Raw genomic sequence first — 16,565 nt, forward strand, 5'->3', positions numbered from 1 at the left:
ACTTCCACCATTGCAGATGTCAGACATTAGAACGTTAACACCTGGACATACTTGAGGGAGATCAAATATAAATACTAAATAAAATGGGTCCTAAAATAAACCCTTGAGGGACCCCTATAGGACAGCTAGCAAAAGAAGAACACTTATCGACCACTCTTGTACATTGTTTCCTCTTAGTCAGATATGATTTCATCCAGGTCAGGGCAGTAGCAGATAAATTAAAATTCTGAAGTTTAAAAATTAAACAGTTATGATTAACGGTGTCAAATGTCTTTGCAAGATCAACCACCACTAGATGATTTTCAGCACTATTACAAACGTTCCGCTTAAAGGAATTGTTCACCCTTTTGTCATCATTTATTTATCCTCATGTCGTCCAAGAGCTGCATTTCTGCATGTGGAACACAAAATAAGATATTTTGAGAAATGGTTTTGTATCAGTACAATGGAAGCCAAAGCAGCCAGTGAGGTTTGGTTACCAACATTTTTCAAAATATCTTCTTTTGTCATACAGCTTTGAGGGTGAGCAAATAATTAAATAATTTTATAGAAATAAATACTTCACATTTATTTTTGTTAAACTACACGGAATTGCACAGTATGGTTTTCATTTAATGTTAAAGTAGGCCTATATGCTTACGTGTGCGAAACATTGAAACATATAAATTTAAGGTGTGTGTGTCACAAAAACTAAGAATAGGCTATAATAAGCAAATCTTTTGTAATATTTTTAGATACAAAAATAGTTACTGAAGGTAACACTGGCAACTGTATGTTTTCATGTTGATTTATTCATATTTTGACCTAGGCTACATAAAAACAGTATACACCTGTACTGAATTTCCAGCTCTGTGTTCTGTTCTGTTCTCTATCTGAATCTGAATCTCTCTGTTTCTGAACATCTATGAATTATGCACCTCGCGTTGCGTAATGTCACAGCCAACATGAGACAGATGGCGCACACAACTAACTGACAACACACTGGCAAACTAAACAGAGAAGCACAGCGAAATAATAAAGCTTACGGGCATGGATAAATCGAAGCTGAAAACGCGCTTTTCTCCGGTGAGGAAATCAACGCCAACGTGTAGTTGACAACTTATTGTGAGATCAATGGATGCTTTGCACCTGTTTGCATCCACTTAAGGGTCTCGGTGCTGGGACAGCTGGCTAGACCTGGTGGTGCGGTCAGTTTCAGCAGCAGCGGCATCAGAGCTGACGTATTCATAGAGCAGAGCACAGCGAGTATACACAATGTCTTCAGCGGTATTGGGTGAGTGACACTCATCTATCCGTAATGTCGACGATTTAATATAGGATTATTCATGTTATTCAGGATCATCTGACTGTTTGCATATCGCAGTGTTTTCGCTCGGTAAACCTGCTGTATAACATATAGCCTTGCCTTTATAGCAGAATATTGAATGTAGTGTGTACTAAACATTATTTGAGGATTAGATATACTGTATATCATAGGGCTTTAAAACGCACCCAATGCACTAAAACACGATTTTCCTATCGATGAAAATATCTGTCATATTACGTTTTTTTCGTTATCTAATCGAAATATTTGTACTTCAATAACCATATGCTCTTTGAACATAACTCTATACAGCGTACAGTGGTTATGTAGAACATACGTGAAATTAATAAATGCTATGCTACCTCTGTTTACCTAGTTCCTCCTTTTTCTGTATGTGACTTTTTCCTTTTTTCTTTTGAGCAATAGAGTTGCAATCAGTATTGCGCACTGAGCAACCTTAGCGTCTTGTTTCATTCTTTTACGCACTCATTTGGTAAAGGCTTCTGAAGTAAATAATGTTAGATCTCAAAACTACTTCACTTCTCTTCACACGTAACTCAACTGCCACTCAAAAAGAGTACACTTTGTGACACTGTGGTCACAAAATTGACAGCGTATATTAGCACAAGAAGTCTGTTTCTTACAATAAACTGCTTAGACTTTGCAATTCCATACAAGCTATGCTTTACCTACATTAAATAATAGACAATTCTGAACATTGATATCATTTTTAGAAACTGTTGGGCAGATTAGCAATCCTCTTATTTTGTTTTAAAGTAACACGTTCCACAATTCAACATACTGGTAGAAGCTTCTCATTTCATTACGTTTATGTCAATGGTTAAACAATGGGCTTTGATTTGTGTAAAGACTTGGTGTAAATGAAATATGGAAGCTTGGTTTCTGTGAAATCGGTTGAAATGTAAGTTTGGTTTGACCTGATTTGGATGACAGCTCAATTATAAATCTAAAGTAGTTTGTGATGGTGTGAACAGGTGTTTCATTTACATTTATTCATTTATCAGATGCTTGTATTCAAAAGAACGTTAAGGCAAAATCAGGCAGCATTAAAAGCATGTGTCGGGAGCCAGCAATACTGGCCACAAATTCTTTTACAATATGTAGACAACATACAGATATACTGTAAAAAGGTAAATCAGACCTTTACTTTTTTTTAGTTTTTGTTAAATGAGAAAACAAAATTCAAAATAATTATGTCATGAATTTTACACAAATATAATGTAATGATTGTTAAAATACCATTGATATCTCCTTTCCCCAACCACAGAGAAATTGCTCAGAGGTCGTCTCTTTCATGCCAGGCAGTACCTCATGAGGCATAAATCTAGGATCACAATGGCACCTGCTGAAAACTGTGATATTGTTTTAACATTCCCAGGTATGCTACACAGGGGGTAGGTTCGGATGGGGAACGTTAGGACGATTAGGGCCCACGCTCTTTTGGGGCCCCCATCTGTTTTATTAGTAGTAACTACGATGCACAGAAATGTAAAGTGTGGGCCGAAACCGTTACCGAAAATTTAGGGAGCACTCGGCAGAATACCGAAACCGATAATTACTTAAAATCATTTTTGAAATAGTTATTAATTACACACACTAAAACACAAAAATTAACAAGAACATATTTTAAAACAATACAAATATATTATTTTCTTTGGTCAATGCAACACAATCAAATATAACTTTTTTACCAATCATGTAAACATTTTGGAATTATTCTGGAATTATTATATGCATAACAGTAGTCAAGATATAGTCAAACTCAGCAGCTCTTGCTAATACAAGAATTTTATATATGGTACAGAATCATTTTAATGAAAACAACACGCAGAACACAGAGGGGCAGTGAGTCTGTTCATGTAAACAGGCTTAAAATGAGCTTCAGTGATATCAGCACCTGCCGGATGACGCTCGTAATATTTATTAGTTTCAGCCTTTGTTATGGCGCACTTACATGATCGTCCTTTGATAAGAGCTAGTGAGAGTAAGCGCGATAACTGAAGAGAGAGGCAAGGGCGCCGGATATTTAGGCTTTTATTTCGGCCTATTTTTTTCTTTCGGCCGAAACCGATAATGCCATTTTCGTCAGTGCATCACTAGTAGTAACAATACTAGTAGTAATGTATTAGAAATTACAAATGTATTATTAAATTGCAGACAAATATTTTGGATAGTTGGCCTGTATGTTTGGTGCAGTAGGGGGCCAAATCTCATATTCCTGTCATAGGGCCCAACATTGCTAACGGCGCCCGTGATGGTATATACAGTACATATACAGTTTGTTTTAAAAAATATAATTAAATATATGACAATATTTGCAAAATTTTGTAGCTACACCAGATCACAGTTACAATATGTAGAAGAATAAAGTGTGAATGTTGTTTTATAAATGCTTTTTATGTTTGATCTAAAGCTAAAGATTTTAATGACATGGTTATGCTATATCATCTATTTCACAGACACCACAGATGACCATACGCTGTTATGGTTACTTAACCAAATCCGTCTGGGGATTCCACAAATCAGAATCCAGATTCGGCAACATAAACACTCTCACACCTATGCATTCTTCATTACCTCAACCTTTGAGAAGTAAGAGCCTGAAATGTTTGAATCATTTGACAGATGGTCACTGTGTTTTACACAAATACAACTGCAGAATGACGGTTCATTTTTCTCTGAAGCTTGTTGCGTGGAGCTGAGCAGATGGGCATGCAAAAGGCAGTGAAGCCGCGGTATGGAGGCGGCACTCGCAGGTTTTCCTGTGAGGAGGACGACATCTACGAGAACGTAGAGAGTGAGCTGTGTTTCTTCACATCACTGGTCAGTCTTCCACGTCTGCTGCCTTCTCACACAGCCTTTGTTTGATGTTCCACCTGTTTGATGTTATAAAGATTTGTCTCTGTGATGTTTTTAGGAGCGTCAGAGTATTATCAAATATTGTCTGGACAATCTGAGGGCCAAACAGGGTCAAGCCCTTCATAATATTCACTTCCTGGAGGGTCAACCAATCAGTAGATATTTCAATATATCTTTTTACTTTCACCAAAAAAGATTAGGTTCAGGAATGCTTATTTTTTGTCTGATTAAAGTTGTGTGTGTGTATCCTTTTTAGTACCAGAGCTTTTAGCCAGGCGTGTAATTCTTCAAATGTTTCCTATTCATGAGCAGAGAATTCTGAACCAGCTGATGACATCCTGGGTTCAGGCGGTCTGTGAGAAACAACCCCTAGGTGAGAGGATGGCTGGCGCTTTTCACTGTAATGTGATTCAGCTGAGGCACTTCCTTTAGCAAACAAAGTTTTGTGTATCTAGTTTCTTTATTTCTTGTCGACTGAATGGCACTAACACACATTAAGTTCTGCAGTATGAATTCAGAATACAAAGCACCAGACACTGTATGTTATTATGCAAATTGATCACATTTTCATTCTAACTGGTTGGTTTTTCTTCCAAAGCTGATTTCTTTAGAAACACCCCCTCAGACTTAAAACAACTTCTTTTAAAAGCAGATTAGGTCTGATGTTTTTGTTTTTCTGCTTCTGACAGATGACATCTATGATTATTTTGGGGTGAAGATTGCAATGTATTTTGCATGGTTGGGATTTTACACCAACTCTATGCTTTACCCAGCTGTGATTGGCTTTCTGCTTTGGATCTTTGCTGAGTCTGATCAGGCAGGTTTTTTTCTTGATATCATAGGCCTACACCTTGAGAATGGAAATATAAATAAAGTACATGACGTTCAGTTGACTGAGACATGTTTTTTTTTTATTAACAAACCTTTATGAAATGCAGACAAGCCAGGATATCTGCTGTGTGGTGTTTGCCCTTTTCAATGTGATTTGGGCAACACTTTTCCTGGAAAGATGGAAGCGTCGGGAAGCAGAACTGGCGTATAGGTGGGGCACACTGGACACCCCTACAGAGTCACTGGAAGAGCCCCGTCCACAGTTTCGGGTACAGTGACATCATTTACACATTATCATGTCAGTAGCTGGCTTTCGCTTGTTTAAAATGACATTTTAGTTCACCAGTTTTAGTTTATCAGGTATGTTTTATATTATAGATTACGTCTGATAAATATATCAAATTGTGTACTACTTTATGATCAGCATTTTTTTTATTTCTTTTGCTTTGTATATCAGGGAGTTAAACGTCGCAGTCCAGTGACCGGATGTGAAGAGTTTTTCTATCCACCCTGGAAGAGAAGCATGTTCTGCTGGTTGGTCAGCTTTCCCATCTGCATCCTCTGTCTCGGCTTCGTATGCTTGCTTATGTTTATCTGCCTGGAACTTCAAGTAAGTAGTAGGCTATATTAGTTTTTTATTCTTAAAACATATATTTGTAGGTTCTTGCACATATTTAGGATTCATGACATATGTTATATATGTGTATATATGTTGTATCTTTTGCAGGAATTTGTCATGGAAACAAAAGAGTTGCCAAGCATGTGTAGATTTATTCCCAAAATTCTTCTGGCTATAACTGTTACTGTATGTGATGAAGTGTACAAGAAAATAGCTCTCTGGCTCAACGATATGGGTAAGATTTAAATAAAAAAATTAGATCAGACAATGTCAATGTTTTAAACAAAGTTAAACATCATACATCTTTCTTATTTCATTGCTTGTTTAGCATTTATTATTTTTTACAGCCAATGACAACCTTTTCATTTTAAACAGAAAATTACAGGCTTCAGAGCACGTACGATAATAATCTCATCCTCAAGACTGTTTTTGTAAGTTTTATGGGATTTTCTACTCACATTTTATTCAGTCTATCTTCACATCAAATGTCAAAAGGTGTATTTCCTACGTGTGGAATTGTTGTTTGTGTCAGTAATGTTTCTATGTTTTGTTATATTTTAAAGTTTCAGTTCATAAATTCTTACCTCAGCCTTTTCTATATCGGATTTTATCTCAAAGATATGGAGCGGCTGAAAGAGGTAATACATAAACAAGACAGAATAATATTCAGTTTTTCAAGTCCTATGATTGAACATTCTTCTCATAAATTAAAGATTTAATTCAATTCTCGTATTTTACAGATGCTGGCTACGCTGCTGATCTTCAGACAGTTTCTACAAAATATAAAAGAAGTATTACAGCCCTATCTCTATGAGCACCATAAACTGGGAGCTCTTAGGACCTTATGGGACTTAATTCACAGTATGTTCTTGAACTATAGTCATTTGATAGTACAAAGAATTCGACTGACTTTCCAAGCCCGGCCAGATGAAAATAAATGTGGCATGTCTCCAGACCAATCAGAGAAGAGAGAAAGGAAGAGCTTAATTGCCAGCTACCGAGTTCCCAAAACAGAGGAAGGGGATGATGATGCTTGTCTAAAGCAAAGGAAGGTCAGTTTCACTGAGAAGGTGGAATACAATGAAAGAGTTGTGGAAACACCAAAACAAGGGAGCTTGCAGGACGATGGCAGTCCTACACTTGTGGAGGAAGGAATGGATCCATCCTCTATATTTGACATCATGTGTGATGATGATGATGTTATTGATAAGGAAACTGACGAAACCACGAGTAAACTGCAGGGGGCTCAGAAGAGAAAGACCAGATCTGGAGACAGCGACAGTATGGAAAAGAAAATGTCTTGGATGGACCCCCCTGAGGAGAATGAATCTACTTTTTTGACTCAAACAGAGATTGAAAGTTGTATGCTAATTTACGAGGTTTGTGCTCGTAATCTCAGTTTGTCAGACCAGTTATTGTTAATACATGACTATTATGAAAATAACTGAATTCTGTTTTTGACTCATTAAGAGAGAGAGAGAAGCATTGAAGGGCTCCTCGTACTTAAATGTACAGCAATATTAGTCTAAGTGATCAATAAAGTCCCCAAAAGACAACCAACATCTTCTCATATATGATCAGGGTTATATACTTATTTTTGACATCAATTGCAGATTTACAGATGATACCAAACACAATAATTATTTATTTTGTTCTGACCTGCAGGATACTCTCCAAGATTACCAAGAGATGTTCATACAGTTTGGCTATGTGGTGCTATTCTCCTCTGCATTTCCCTTAGCAGCGATGTGTGCCCTCATAAACAATATTGTAGAGATCCGTAGCGATGCCTTAAAACTTTGCACTGGTCTCCAGAGACCCTTTGGGCAAAGGGTAGAGAACATTGGACAATGGCAGGTCAGGTGATCAATTCAGACTTCAGTTACTTAATATAAATATTTGAGAGCATATATTCTATTGTTGAACTTGTTTCTGTTTGTTTGTCCTCAAAATGTGAACAGACCGCAATGGAGGTTATGGGTCTGATTGCAATAATTGTGAACTGTTACCTTATTGGCCAATGTGGACAGCTACAACGACTCTTCCCCTGGTTGAGCCCTGAGATGGCCATTGTTTCTGTTGTAGTACTAGAGGTAAAGGGGACTTGTAAAATCCTTAACAGAAAAAACATATGGCTCTTTTGTGTCAAGTAGTAAAAACATTTGAAAGATGTCTAAAGTACAGTAAATTTACTGTTACTCTTTCACAGCACTTCGCCATTCTACTCAAATATGTAATTCATATTGCAATTCCTGATATTCCAAACTGGGTGGCAGATGAGATGGCCAAATTGGAATACCAACGTAGGGAAGCACTCAAGGTAACACAACACGCAACACAGCGCATGTCCAGCACGAGCAAACATTATTTGAATCATTCTGTTTTTGTTCATCATTGTTGTTGGTCAGAAACATGAACGTCTGGCTCAGCAGCATCAGCAGCAGCATCGGAGAAAGACTGAAGAAGCAGAAGAGCATCAAAAAATGGCAGAGGAACTGGCACGTCAAGACAGCGAACGAGAAAAGTCCGATCTTAGTGGAGGTGAAGATCAACACCACGATAAAAGTCCAGGGGCCAAATTCATCACTGGGGATAGACTCAAGAGACCCAGCTCCCTTTTGGGCAACAATAATGTCATGAAATTTAAACAGATAATCCCACTTCAGGGTAAATTCACTTCTACCACTTCTCCCACGAGTGGTGAGGCCAAACTTCCAGGTTTTCTAAAGTTCCTCAAGTCTCAAGAGGTGAAAAAGGAAGCCACTGCCGCAGCTGTGACAGCAGCTACACACGGGAGCCAAGAGAAATCACAGTCTCCAAGCAAATCCTTCAATCCAGGCAAACTCTTTAACTTTGGTAAAGACAACATGTATATTGGTGCAGATCAGCAAGCTAAAGCAGATGCCTCTAGGGCCAGTAATGCACAACACCTTATTCTTGACCAAACCCCTTCGTCAGAAGAGCTGCCATCTTCTGAGGTTGAGAATACAGACTCTGATACTAATCCTTTAAAAAAACAGTGAATGATGATACTACTCAATAAATATTTAACATTGATTGTGCTGCATAACCTTTGCTTGAATGTAATAACCATGTAGTGGTCAAAAGATTACGCCATAGTTTTCACATGGTAATGATTTATATTAATCTGAGATCATATCTGAAGGAGGCATGCTACAGCCCCTGCATGAAAATGAACACGGGCACAGGAAAGTAAGAAAGTTTGAATGAGCATAGATCGAGCATATACCATAAAAAAGAATAGATTTTCTATTTTTCTACACATTATTTTGTTACAGGAAATAGAAACATATGACTTAATCCATACATATTGCATGATCTTTGCTGATCTTGAATTAAAAAGCAGAGCACATAATGCAATAAAATTAAGAAATACTGTGAAAAGAAATGTATAAGGTGCACATAAATTGTTTGACAGCTCATTTTATACTGCTGCATCCGCAATAATATATGCACATGCAATTGCTTAAAAATGCACTAAAATGTGAAAATAAAATACAATACATAACATTTAGAGAAAAGTCATTTTTATTTTATTTAGATTTTACAACTGCTGTTATCTACAGTTTTGCCCAAATTGATTGCTTTCATTTTTATGCGTATGCCATGCAAAATAGAGTGCACACATCAGACGCAATGGCTGATAACATGATTATAATTACTAATACATTACATATTATACTGAGAAGGAATAGAGCATGAAATTCAGTATTTCCATTAAATAAATCTGATATCTATTCAATGACAGATAACTTTTTCAATCATTTCTTTCAAAATGTTAAATACAAACAAAGAGCTTTATTGGAATTCACTGAGAATCCATTTCAAAAGTATTTCAGCAACTGTCCAGTACAGGGTATCAATGTGTAAGGGATTTTCGTCCTTTGAGCATTCGCCGCAGGATTACTTCGATTCCACCCGGAGTACTGATTCTTTTGATCCAGCCATGGGTCCTCTTCCGTTTGATGTTGTTTGGTTGATATTCTGTTCCACGTTTGCCTGTACGGACCTGCTGATAGTGCCAAAGCGGTTGCTGGAAAACACAGGCTCCCTCTGCTTTGGTTCTCAGTGTTCCTTGGACAATTCTCTGTTCAGGCCCTGTCCTTGATAGAACCACTGAACTCATCCAGCGTTGTTGACTGCAGCTGAAAACTGAACGGGGAGTGCCATTACTCCTGAAATTTAACCAGATACAAAACATCTGTGAATTCACATTATAGTGTGACAATATCTGTGCAAATTTCTCAAATTTTCTCAATGACCTGTATTTTAAGGACAATGTTCAATACAGGCAGAAGTATAAATCAGCATGCTTTAAAACTGAGTGGCAGAGCAGCTAATGAATTAATGACAATGCTTAAACCTGAAGTTAATTGTTTATAATTTTACACTCCTCTCACTTGCATGACAAATGTGAAAAGTAAGGAAATATGAAGCATACATTTGAAGCCTGTCAATATAACTAAAACAATTCCATTTTGGAGAAACTTAATTTCATTAATGAACTATTTTATCTGATTGCACTGCTGTTGTGTAATCAATCATTACACTGTAATCTATAATTTCTCCTATATGATGTTATCCTTGAGCTGCTAACTTAGCTATATACCCAAACAACTAAAGATTAACAAAACTAACATATCAGAGCCTAGTTGGTTTTAAAGAATTGAGTGTATCCACATACCAACACAAGCTTGTTGTCCCCGAAAAGCGCCAAAATGTTCGTAATGCGTTCATTTTCCTCAGAAAAAGCTTTTACAATCAAAATCACACCAAAGTCATCGCACGCCATGTATCTCTTCCTCTACTATGCGATAAGCAGAACATTTCAAATTACTGCCCCCTCGAGGTAAAATGCAGAATAAAATTTGCGCTTGATTTAATTGTATTCATTTGATAAATGTACGGGTTTTAAGTAAATATAATAAGGTTTGCTACAGTGAACACCGATTGATTTTAACTGAAAAATTCGGTCCATAATAACGCTACACATTAGGATTAAAATACTTCAGCTCAGTGGTTTGCGGAAGAAACGTTGCTCGACCGGAAGCGGAAGTGTGTTTCACTAAGCGTTCTGTTAGCTTAACCACGCTACATCTAAAACAAACCGTGTCACATCAATTCTACAAACCTCGGTGGTGCGACAATTTCAGCCGGCAAGATGTTTAACCGAATGACAAGTTTATGGATGGGTGATGTAAGTATTCAGTTTTTGTTAGCTTTTCTTTGATAATTTTGTAAGATAAACACGAGAGAATCGCAGCATGAGGATTTGACGTTAGCTCGAAGTTACGCAAGCAGGACCAGCAGGCCTTTTTAAATAACGTTACTAGCAAAACTTGGGGCAAAGCAGGAAGTAAAAAAGAAAGAACTTTACATAACGTTCCTAAGAAAACGATCAGATTTGTTGAGATTAAGCTAATTTATTTGTCTTGTTTCCCGTTTTTCTCGAGTTTTTAGTAGTTAGGCCTCTGGTATTTGCTTAACTTACTATCGTGATTTAGAAAATGGAACAAAGTGCATTGTTAGCGTGTTAACTCACAAAATATAATTGTCATAGAACGTGATTTTTAAATCAACGTAATAGCCAGTGTTAAGCATTGGCGCTGTGTAAACGTAATGTGACGCAGAACTCTTCTAAACTTTGCTGTTCTCTTCCCCTGCGAGTCGAAAGCTGCCATGTGTTGCATGTTTATAATGATCATCAGATATGGGAAAGATGTGGTTTCACCGAAAGATTCACAGGTTATTAATGCTCATAATTTGTTTTACAGTTGGACCCATACATGGATGAAAATTTCATCAAGCAAGCTTTCAGCACTATGGGGGAGACTGCCTACAATGTCAAAATTATTACACACAGACTTACTGGGTAAAGTTGTGTTTTATTTCTCTTAATTTTAGGGCTACAGAGGCCTAAAGCTTTCTGGCGTATTTATGAATGAACGATGTTTTTAAATGCAATCAAAAACTGCTGGGCTATGATTTTTGTGCTAAGATCATAACATTGTTTACGCAGAGGGTCTGCTGGATACTGTTTTGTGGAGCTGGCAGATGAGGCCAGTGTTGACCGCTCTGTGCAGAGGCTTAATGGGAAGCTGGTTCCAGGATCAAATCCGGTGAGATGCTACACTTGCAGCCATTAAATTCATCTGTATTTGACTATTCATATATTAATATATACTAGATATTATAGAAATAAAACCAGCATGGCCACCACCTTTGCAAACATTGTTATTTATTACTCCATACATTACTAGTGATGGGCAAGTTACAGCGCTCAATTTCTTCCCTAAGGGAGGTGGTTGAGCCTGTTTAAAAAATGATTTTGTTTGAAGCTGGTGAATAAACTCTGTTAGGAACTAGCTGACGAATGGGATAAAGCCAGTACTGGTTGCTGGAGGTATGTGAAAATAATAATGCATTTTTAATCTATTAATATGGCACTTGTTGGCGAATAAAGCCCTTACTACAGGCAAATTGTTGTTTTATTTGCTTAATTGTTTTTTCTTTTCAGCCCAGGAAATTTAAGCTGAACTTTGCAACATATGGGAAGAGGCCCGAGCCAGGGTAAGTGAATTTAGGAGTAAGACAATTCAGACTAGCTTTTGATCTCGTGTTAGGCAACCCAGCAGCTGTTTTGTTCGTTTATTCATCAAAAGCAATATCATCTAATTGTGGCATTTCTTTCACCTTTTCTTCAGCCCAGAATTCTCTGTTTTTGTTGGAGATCTCACATCGGAAGTGGATGACTACCAGCTTCATCAGTTCTTTATGAAAAAATTCCCTTCATGCAAAGGAGGCAAAGTTGTCACTGACCCCTATGGGAACTCCAAGTATGCAAGCTCTTCACTGTCAGATTCATGCAGCCATAACCCTTCTTGGCTTTCTTTAACAGTTTGACCTTCAACACCGAGGTGGTAATAAATCGGAAGGTTAACAAACGCTTGGCCTTTTATGGCACCATTTATTTGAAGTTTATTTTTAGTCGATACTCTTTACCCTCCTCTCCTAAAAAGGGCCAGACAATACATGGATGTGTTTGCCATTGTTACAAATCTGCTAAAACTATTGTTTTCCCCATATAGGGTAAGCAAGAGCAACTCACAATTGAAGTGATGCTACTTCATTTTAAAAGTAAAAGAGAAGTTTCAGTTTTACCATCAAATTAATTTATTAATTGAAATATGCATATACTGTCTGATGAGGTGTGTGAAGAGTAAGAGAGCAGATGCTGATATATCTAGTTCTTTGAAATATCTAGGGGGTACGGCTTCGTGAAGTTTAGTGACGAGAACGAACAGAAGAAAGCTCTTGAGGAGTTCCAGAATGCATCAGGTCTGGGAGGAAAACCCATCAGGATAAGCATTGCTGTCAACAAAGGGTATGCTTAAGTCTTTGTACTATTTTAGTTTTACTGTTGGATTAAAAATGCCTAAATATTGTCCTTATAATTTAATCATTATTCATTATTTTATTGTTAAAGTTTTATGTGAAAAGTAAAATCAAGTTTAACCATCAAATCCAAACTCTGTATTTTTTTGCAGCAACAAAACAAACAGTTACCACAACCAGAATCAAACTTACAACAGCAACTACCAACAGCAATACTATCAACAACCCTACAACAATTACTATCCACAGTGGGGCTATGATCAGTACAACAGTTACAACTACGGCTACAACCCTTATGCTACCCCCCCTCCAGTTCCACAAGGGATGATGGGGCCACCCCCACCCATGGGGATGCCCCCCATGCCCCCTGACATGCAAGCATCCACAGAGGTATATCATTTGGAAGGCAGTAAATAGAAAAATAATAATTGTTTCATTCCTTATTCCAAACCATTTCTCTTCTGTAATTTATGCCTTATTGTTTTGCTTTAACAGTCACAAGACGCCACTGAGGAAGTTGAGGAGGACCCCGCCGAAGGTCATTTTAGTTTACATTGCATCTCTTTAGGCAATAGAAGATAGCTAACATTTAGTACCACTAGAGCTGCACGATTAATCGTTAAAAGATCGCGATCTCGATTCAAACACCCACACGATCTCATTAATGAAAATCGACAAAATTCTAACTATAGGTTAACCATGAAATATGTAATCATTTTGAAGCAAAGTCCTATATTATATTATATTACCTTACCTAAATGAACTTTTTTGAACTATTTTCTGTCAGAACCTCTAATAAATTATGTATTACTTTGTCGTCATTCAGAATCGTAAAAGAATCGCAGTCTCTGTTTGAAACAAGAATCGTGATTCTCAATTTATCCAGAATCGTGCAGCTAACTAACAAAAATGTTGATTAGCATCAGCTCACAAAAATGAATGAACAATATATACATTCCCATATGCTGACAATTGTTGTTCTCCTTCAGATCCAAACCCACAGGTGGATGTGGAGATGTTGAACAGGCAGTACATGCAGCGCAGTGAGGAGCTTTATGATGCACTCATGGATTGCCACTGGCAGCCGCTGGACAGTGTCACATCTGAAGTTCCTGTGATGAATGGCTACTGACTGTCTGAAATGAGCATATTACAGGATCGTTCTACAAAAACATGCCTTTTTATAGTGCTCTGAGCAAGTTCTTTCTCCCTTGTTCGCCTTTTATTTGGAACTTCAACCCAGCAGGCAAAATGTTTCTTTTCATGCGTGTCCATCATCTTTGTTTTTCATAGTGAGGTAGAGATTTTTTGTACAGAATGTTTTTATTTTATTAGGGATGGAAAGTATTGACCATTGCCATTTTAAACCGGAAGCATTGCCTTTTGCCTTATTAAACTTTTTTCTTGCTGTGAATGCTCATGTAAGCATGCTCTGGGTATTTATCTTATGTGGTCCAAATAAGGATCTTGTCTTGATAAAACGCCACTGATGGTATATGCAGTTTGAAGCCTTGGTCAAGAGGTTGGGTTTTATTTTTCGGCATATTGAGACACCCATATAAAATTGAAGAACACACTTTTGCCAATTATTGCTTGTACAGGAGTACACAAGTGGAGACTTATCAGAAATGAACATTTAATGTTAAATTGCATAATGTTGGTGCAAGTTTATTATTTAAGCCTACACTTTTCAGAAATTTTGTGAGTATTTTTCTAATAAAACAAAGTGAGATTGTCAAGGATGAACCTAATAAATTGATGGGAAGTCTCATTTGTCTCCTTGTGTGATTGTTTTTGTTTTTATCAGAGACGTTAGTTCAGAGTTGAAACTGGTGACTCAAGTCCCACAGCCTTCTCTAGTTGCTCACTTTAGTATTTGTTTCACCATTTATCTCATATGTCTCTTCCTGTTTGCTCTGTGTAGACAAAAGTCCCACCCCTGGCCTTCCAGGGCAGTACCAGCTTGGCCCAAGCCGATACCAACCCTGGTACAATACTCTCCAGCTCAAACAACCCAGAGCACCTCCCAGAAGCTGAGTAGGAAACTGCGGGAAGTAAGCCAGCAGGCAGAGAAGCAGGAACACCCAGAGACTCAGCAGCAGGACGCAGAACAGGAAGAGGATGCGCAGCGGGGCTCCAGAGGGTCCACCCAGGCTCAGGTAGGGCCCAAACACAGCGGTCTCCTCAGCTAGAAGAAGGCAGCACAAACACAGCAGGAGGGCGTCTTCAGACACTTCATAACCCCGCCACAACATGCCAGAGCGGACACAGGCCTCCTTTGTTTCACCTTCACGTAAAAGCAGTAAAGGTTGACCATCTCCGCTATTTCCTGATGCCAGCTCGAGAGCAGAGCTGAGGGGCTCGTAGCAGCTCCCAGTGGTGTTCTCTAACAGACAAAGCAGTTTGCGGAAGCCCAGCCACAGTCCACCTGCCACGGCTAGCCGAGAAAGGTGGCGTAGTGAAAGTGTGAGTGAACGTCGCACAGAGAAAGAGAGGACGAAGACAAAAGAGCCAACAAAAATGCAAGTCCAGCCCAAGCCTGAGCGCAGGAAAACCCTAAAATGAACGATGAAATGCATTATTATGGAAAGCGCTGCACTGCTTGAATCTTTAAGTTTAATTAATTCAATTACATTTATAGTAATCCTATCAGTTTATTTCTGTGCCACTTACCTGTAAAGAAAATGACTCCTCTTTCCAAAGACACTATATTGGGAGACCCATAGACTCAGGAGGGGCCCAAACAAAAGCAACGCTGACAGCAACAAATGAAAATGGCGTCGAACCGATGCGTTGCCAAGTAGTCCAGCTGCCAGGTCAGTAATGACCACAAGGAGAGCGTTAAGAAACATTTGCCAGTGTGATGTAGGTCACAACGCAAATGTAATATGAGTCCACTTTCTGTCAGAATCCTGTGAGAATTGTGACCGCTAAAGTGTGTCAGGGTTGTAGAAGTACTTCTAGTATCGCCGTCAGACGCACAAGTTGAAACTTTTCTGATGAAGATTGTGCAAAGTTGCTTTTATGATATTTCAAATAATCATGTAGCCTATGGCATACATATGCTTCTGTACTTACAGATGTTTATTTTTTGTATTTAGTCCAAGTATAAAGAGTTCAACCTTCCTAGGTGTCTCATCTTACATTCTGTGTCCTCTAACCTTCAGGAGATTTCCACGCCCTATCTGTCTTCTCATCCAGGAATCTGGGAGCGCTTCCTCTCTTTATGTGCTTACAACCAACAACTTCCGTTTACTCCGTGCATCCAAGAGAAATAGAATCCTGTTTGTTCCTGATTTCCATGTTCTTTTTATTCACGGGTCTCTTTCATTCCTCTAGCAGCACAACTGCTCTGGTTCTCTTGCACCTTCCACATGGCCCACTCACTCCACCCCCTCAGAACAGAAAAAGCCGAGTTGTCACCTTCTGTATGCTCATGTTAGGGAGTGTCATATTGCAGTTGGAAAGCTGTCCTGCCTTGTAATTGTATTATTGTTATTGATTATGCGTTCATGT

The 16,565-nt window shown here is 38.2% G+C and overlaps 4 protein-coding genes across 6 annotated transcripts; 2 read left to right on the top strand and 2 right to left on the bottom strand.

Annotated features, from left to right (window-relative positions):
* The first annotated feature begins 956 nt into the window (after window positions 1–956).
* On the top strand, window positions 957–8,658 carry ano8a (anoctamin 8a). Of its 3 annotated transcripts, XM_057334020.1 has the most exons (17): window positions 957–1,273; window positions 2,592–2,702; window positions 3,784–3,916; window positions 4,009–4,147; window positions 4,242–4,338; window positions 4,440–4,556; window positions 4,873–5,000; window positions 5,122–5,283; window positions 5,472–5,624; window positions 5,742–5,868; window positions 6,009–6,064; window positions 6,197–6,271; window positions 6,374–7,012; window positions 7,299–7,490; window positions 7,595–7,726; window positions 7,843–7,953; window positions 8,042–8,658. In XM_057334020.1, the coding sequence occupies exons 1-17, from the start codon at window positions 1,255–1,257 to the stop codon at window positions 8,654–8,656; spliced, it is 3,006 nt and encodes a 1,001-aa protein (XP_057190003.1). In that variant the 5' UTR covers window positions 957–1,254; the 3' UTR covers window positions 8,657–8,658. The 3 variants fall into 3 exon arrangements, with proteins under 3 accessions (XP_057190003.1, XP_057190004.1, XP_057190005.1); XM_057334021.1 differs by lacking the exon at window positions 2,592–2,702; XM_057334022.1 differs by lacking the exons at window positions 957–1,273; window positions 2,592–2,702; window positions 3,784–3,916; window positions 4,009–4,147 and having other exon boundaries at window positions 4,241–4,338; window positions 4,417–4,556.
* Window positions 8,659–9,513: 855 nt separating this feature from the next.
* Window positions 9,514–10,473, bottom strand: mrpl34 (mitochondrial ribosomal protein L34). The gene is made up of 2 exons (XM_057334025.1): window positions 10,339–10,473; window positions 9,514–9,829 (listed from the first exon to the last, which is right to left on the bottom strand). Exons 1-2 carry the CDS (start codon window positions 10,389–10,391, stop codon window positions 9,514–9,516), a joined length of 369 nt encoding a protein of 122 aa, XP_057190008.1. The 5' UTR covers window positions 10,392–10,473.
* Window positions 10,474–10,701: 228 nt separating this feature from the next.
* trnau1apb (tRNA selenocysteine 1 associated protein 1b) lies at window positions 10,702–14,815 on the top strand. The gene is made up of 9 exons (XM_057334023.1): window positions 10,702–10,851; window positions 11,429–11,526; window positions 11,674–11,773; window positions 12,172–12,224; window positions 12,359–12,490; window positions 12,919–13,038; window positions 13,202–13,439; window positions 13,545–13,587; window positions 14,039–14,815. Exons 1-9 carry the CDS (start codon window positions 10,816–10,818, stop codon window positions 14,179–14,181), a joined length of 963 nt encoding a protein of 320 aa, XP_057190006.1. The 5' UTR covers window positions 10,702–10,815; the 3' UTR covers window positions 14,182–14,815.
* On the bottom strand, window positions 14,364–16,217 carry fitm1l (fat storage inducing transmembrane protein 1, like). Its single transcript, XM_057334024.1, has 2 exons — window positions 15,723–16,217; window positions 14,364–15,605 (listed from the first exon to the last, which is right to left on the bottom strand). The coding sequence occupies exons 1-2, from the start codon at window positions 15,899–15,901 to the stop codon at window positions 14,906–14,908; spliced, it is 879 nt and encodes a 292-aa protein (XP_057190007.1). The 5' UTR covers window positions 15,902–16,217; the 3' UTR covers window positions 14,364–14,905.
* Between the last annotated feature and the right edge of the window lie 348 nt (window positions 16,218–16,565).

The sequence above is a fragment of the Triplophysa rosa genome, linkage group LG5 (assembly GCF_024868665.1).
Source record: "Triplophysa rosa linkage group LG5, Trosa_1v2, whole genome shotgun sequence".
Lineage (NCBI taxonomy): Eukaryota > Metazoa > Chordata > Actinopteri > Cypriniformes > Nemacheilidae > Triplophysa > Triplophysa rosa.

Coding starts and splice junctions, on each gene's coding strand:
- trnau1apb (XM_057334023.1), top strand. CDS start 10,816: ATGTTTAACCGAATGACAAGTTTATGGATGGGTGAT. Junction 13,039..13,201: donor AGCATTGCTGTCAACAAAGG/GTATGCTTAAGT, acceptor ATTTTTTTGCAG/CAACAAAACAAACAGTTACC. Junction 13,588..14,038: donor TGAGGAGGACCCCGCCGAAG/GTCATTTTAGTT, acceptor GTTCTCCTTCAG/ATCCAAACCCACAGGTGGAT.
- fitm1l (XM_057334024.1), bottom strand. CDS start 15,901: ATGTTTCTTAACGCTCTCCTTGTGGTCATTACTGACCTGGCAGCTGGA. Junction 15,606..15,722: donor AGGAGTCATTTTCTTTACAG/GTAAGTGGCACA, acceptor CGTTCATTTTAG/GGTTTTCCTGCGCTCAGGCT.
- ano8a (XM_057334020.1), top strand. Junction 4,557..4,872: donor CTGTGAGAAACAACCCCTAG/GTGAGAGGATGG, acceptor TGCTTCTGACAG/ATGACATCTATGATTATTTT. Junction 5,284..5,471: donor AGCCCCGTCCACAGTTTCGG/GTACAGTGACAT, acceptor TTTGTATATCAG/GGAGTTAAACGTCGCAGTCC.
- mrpl34 (XM_057334025.1), bottom strand. CDS start 10,391: ATGAACGCATTACGAACATTTTGGCGCTTTTCGGGGACAACAAGCTTG. Junction 9,830..10,338: donor GGGACAACAAGCTTGTGTTG/GTATGTGGATAC, acceptor GTTAAATTTCAG/GAGTAATGGCACTCCCCGTT.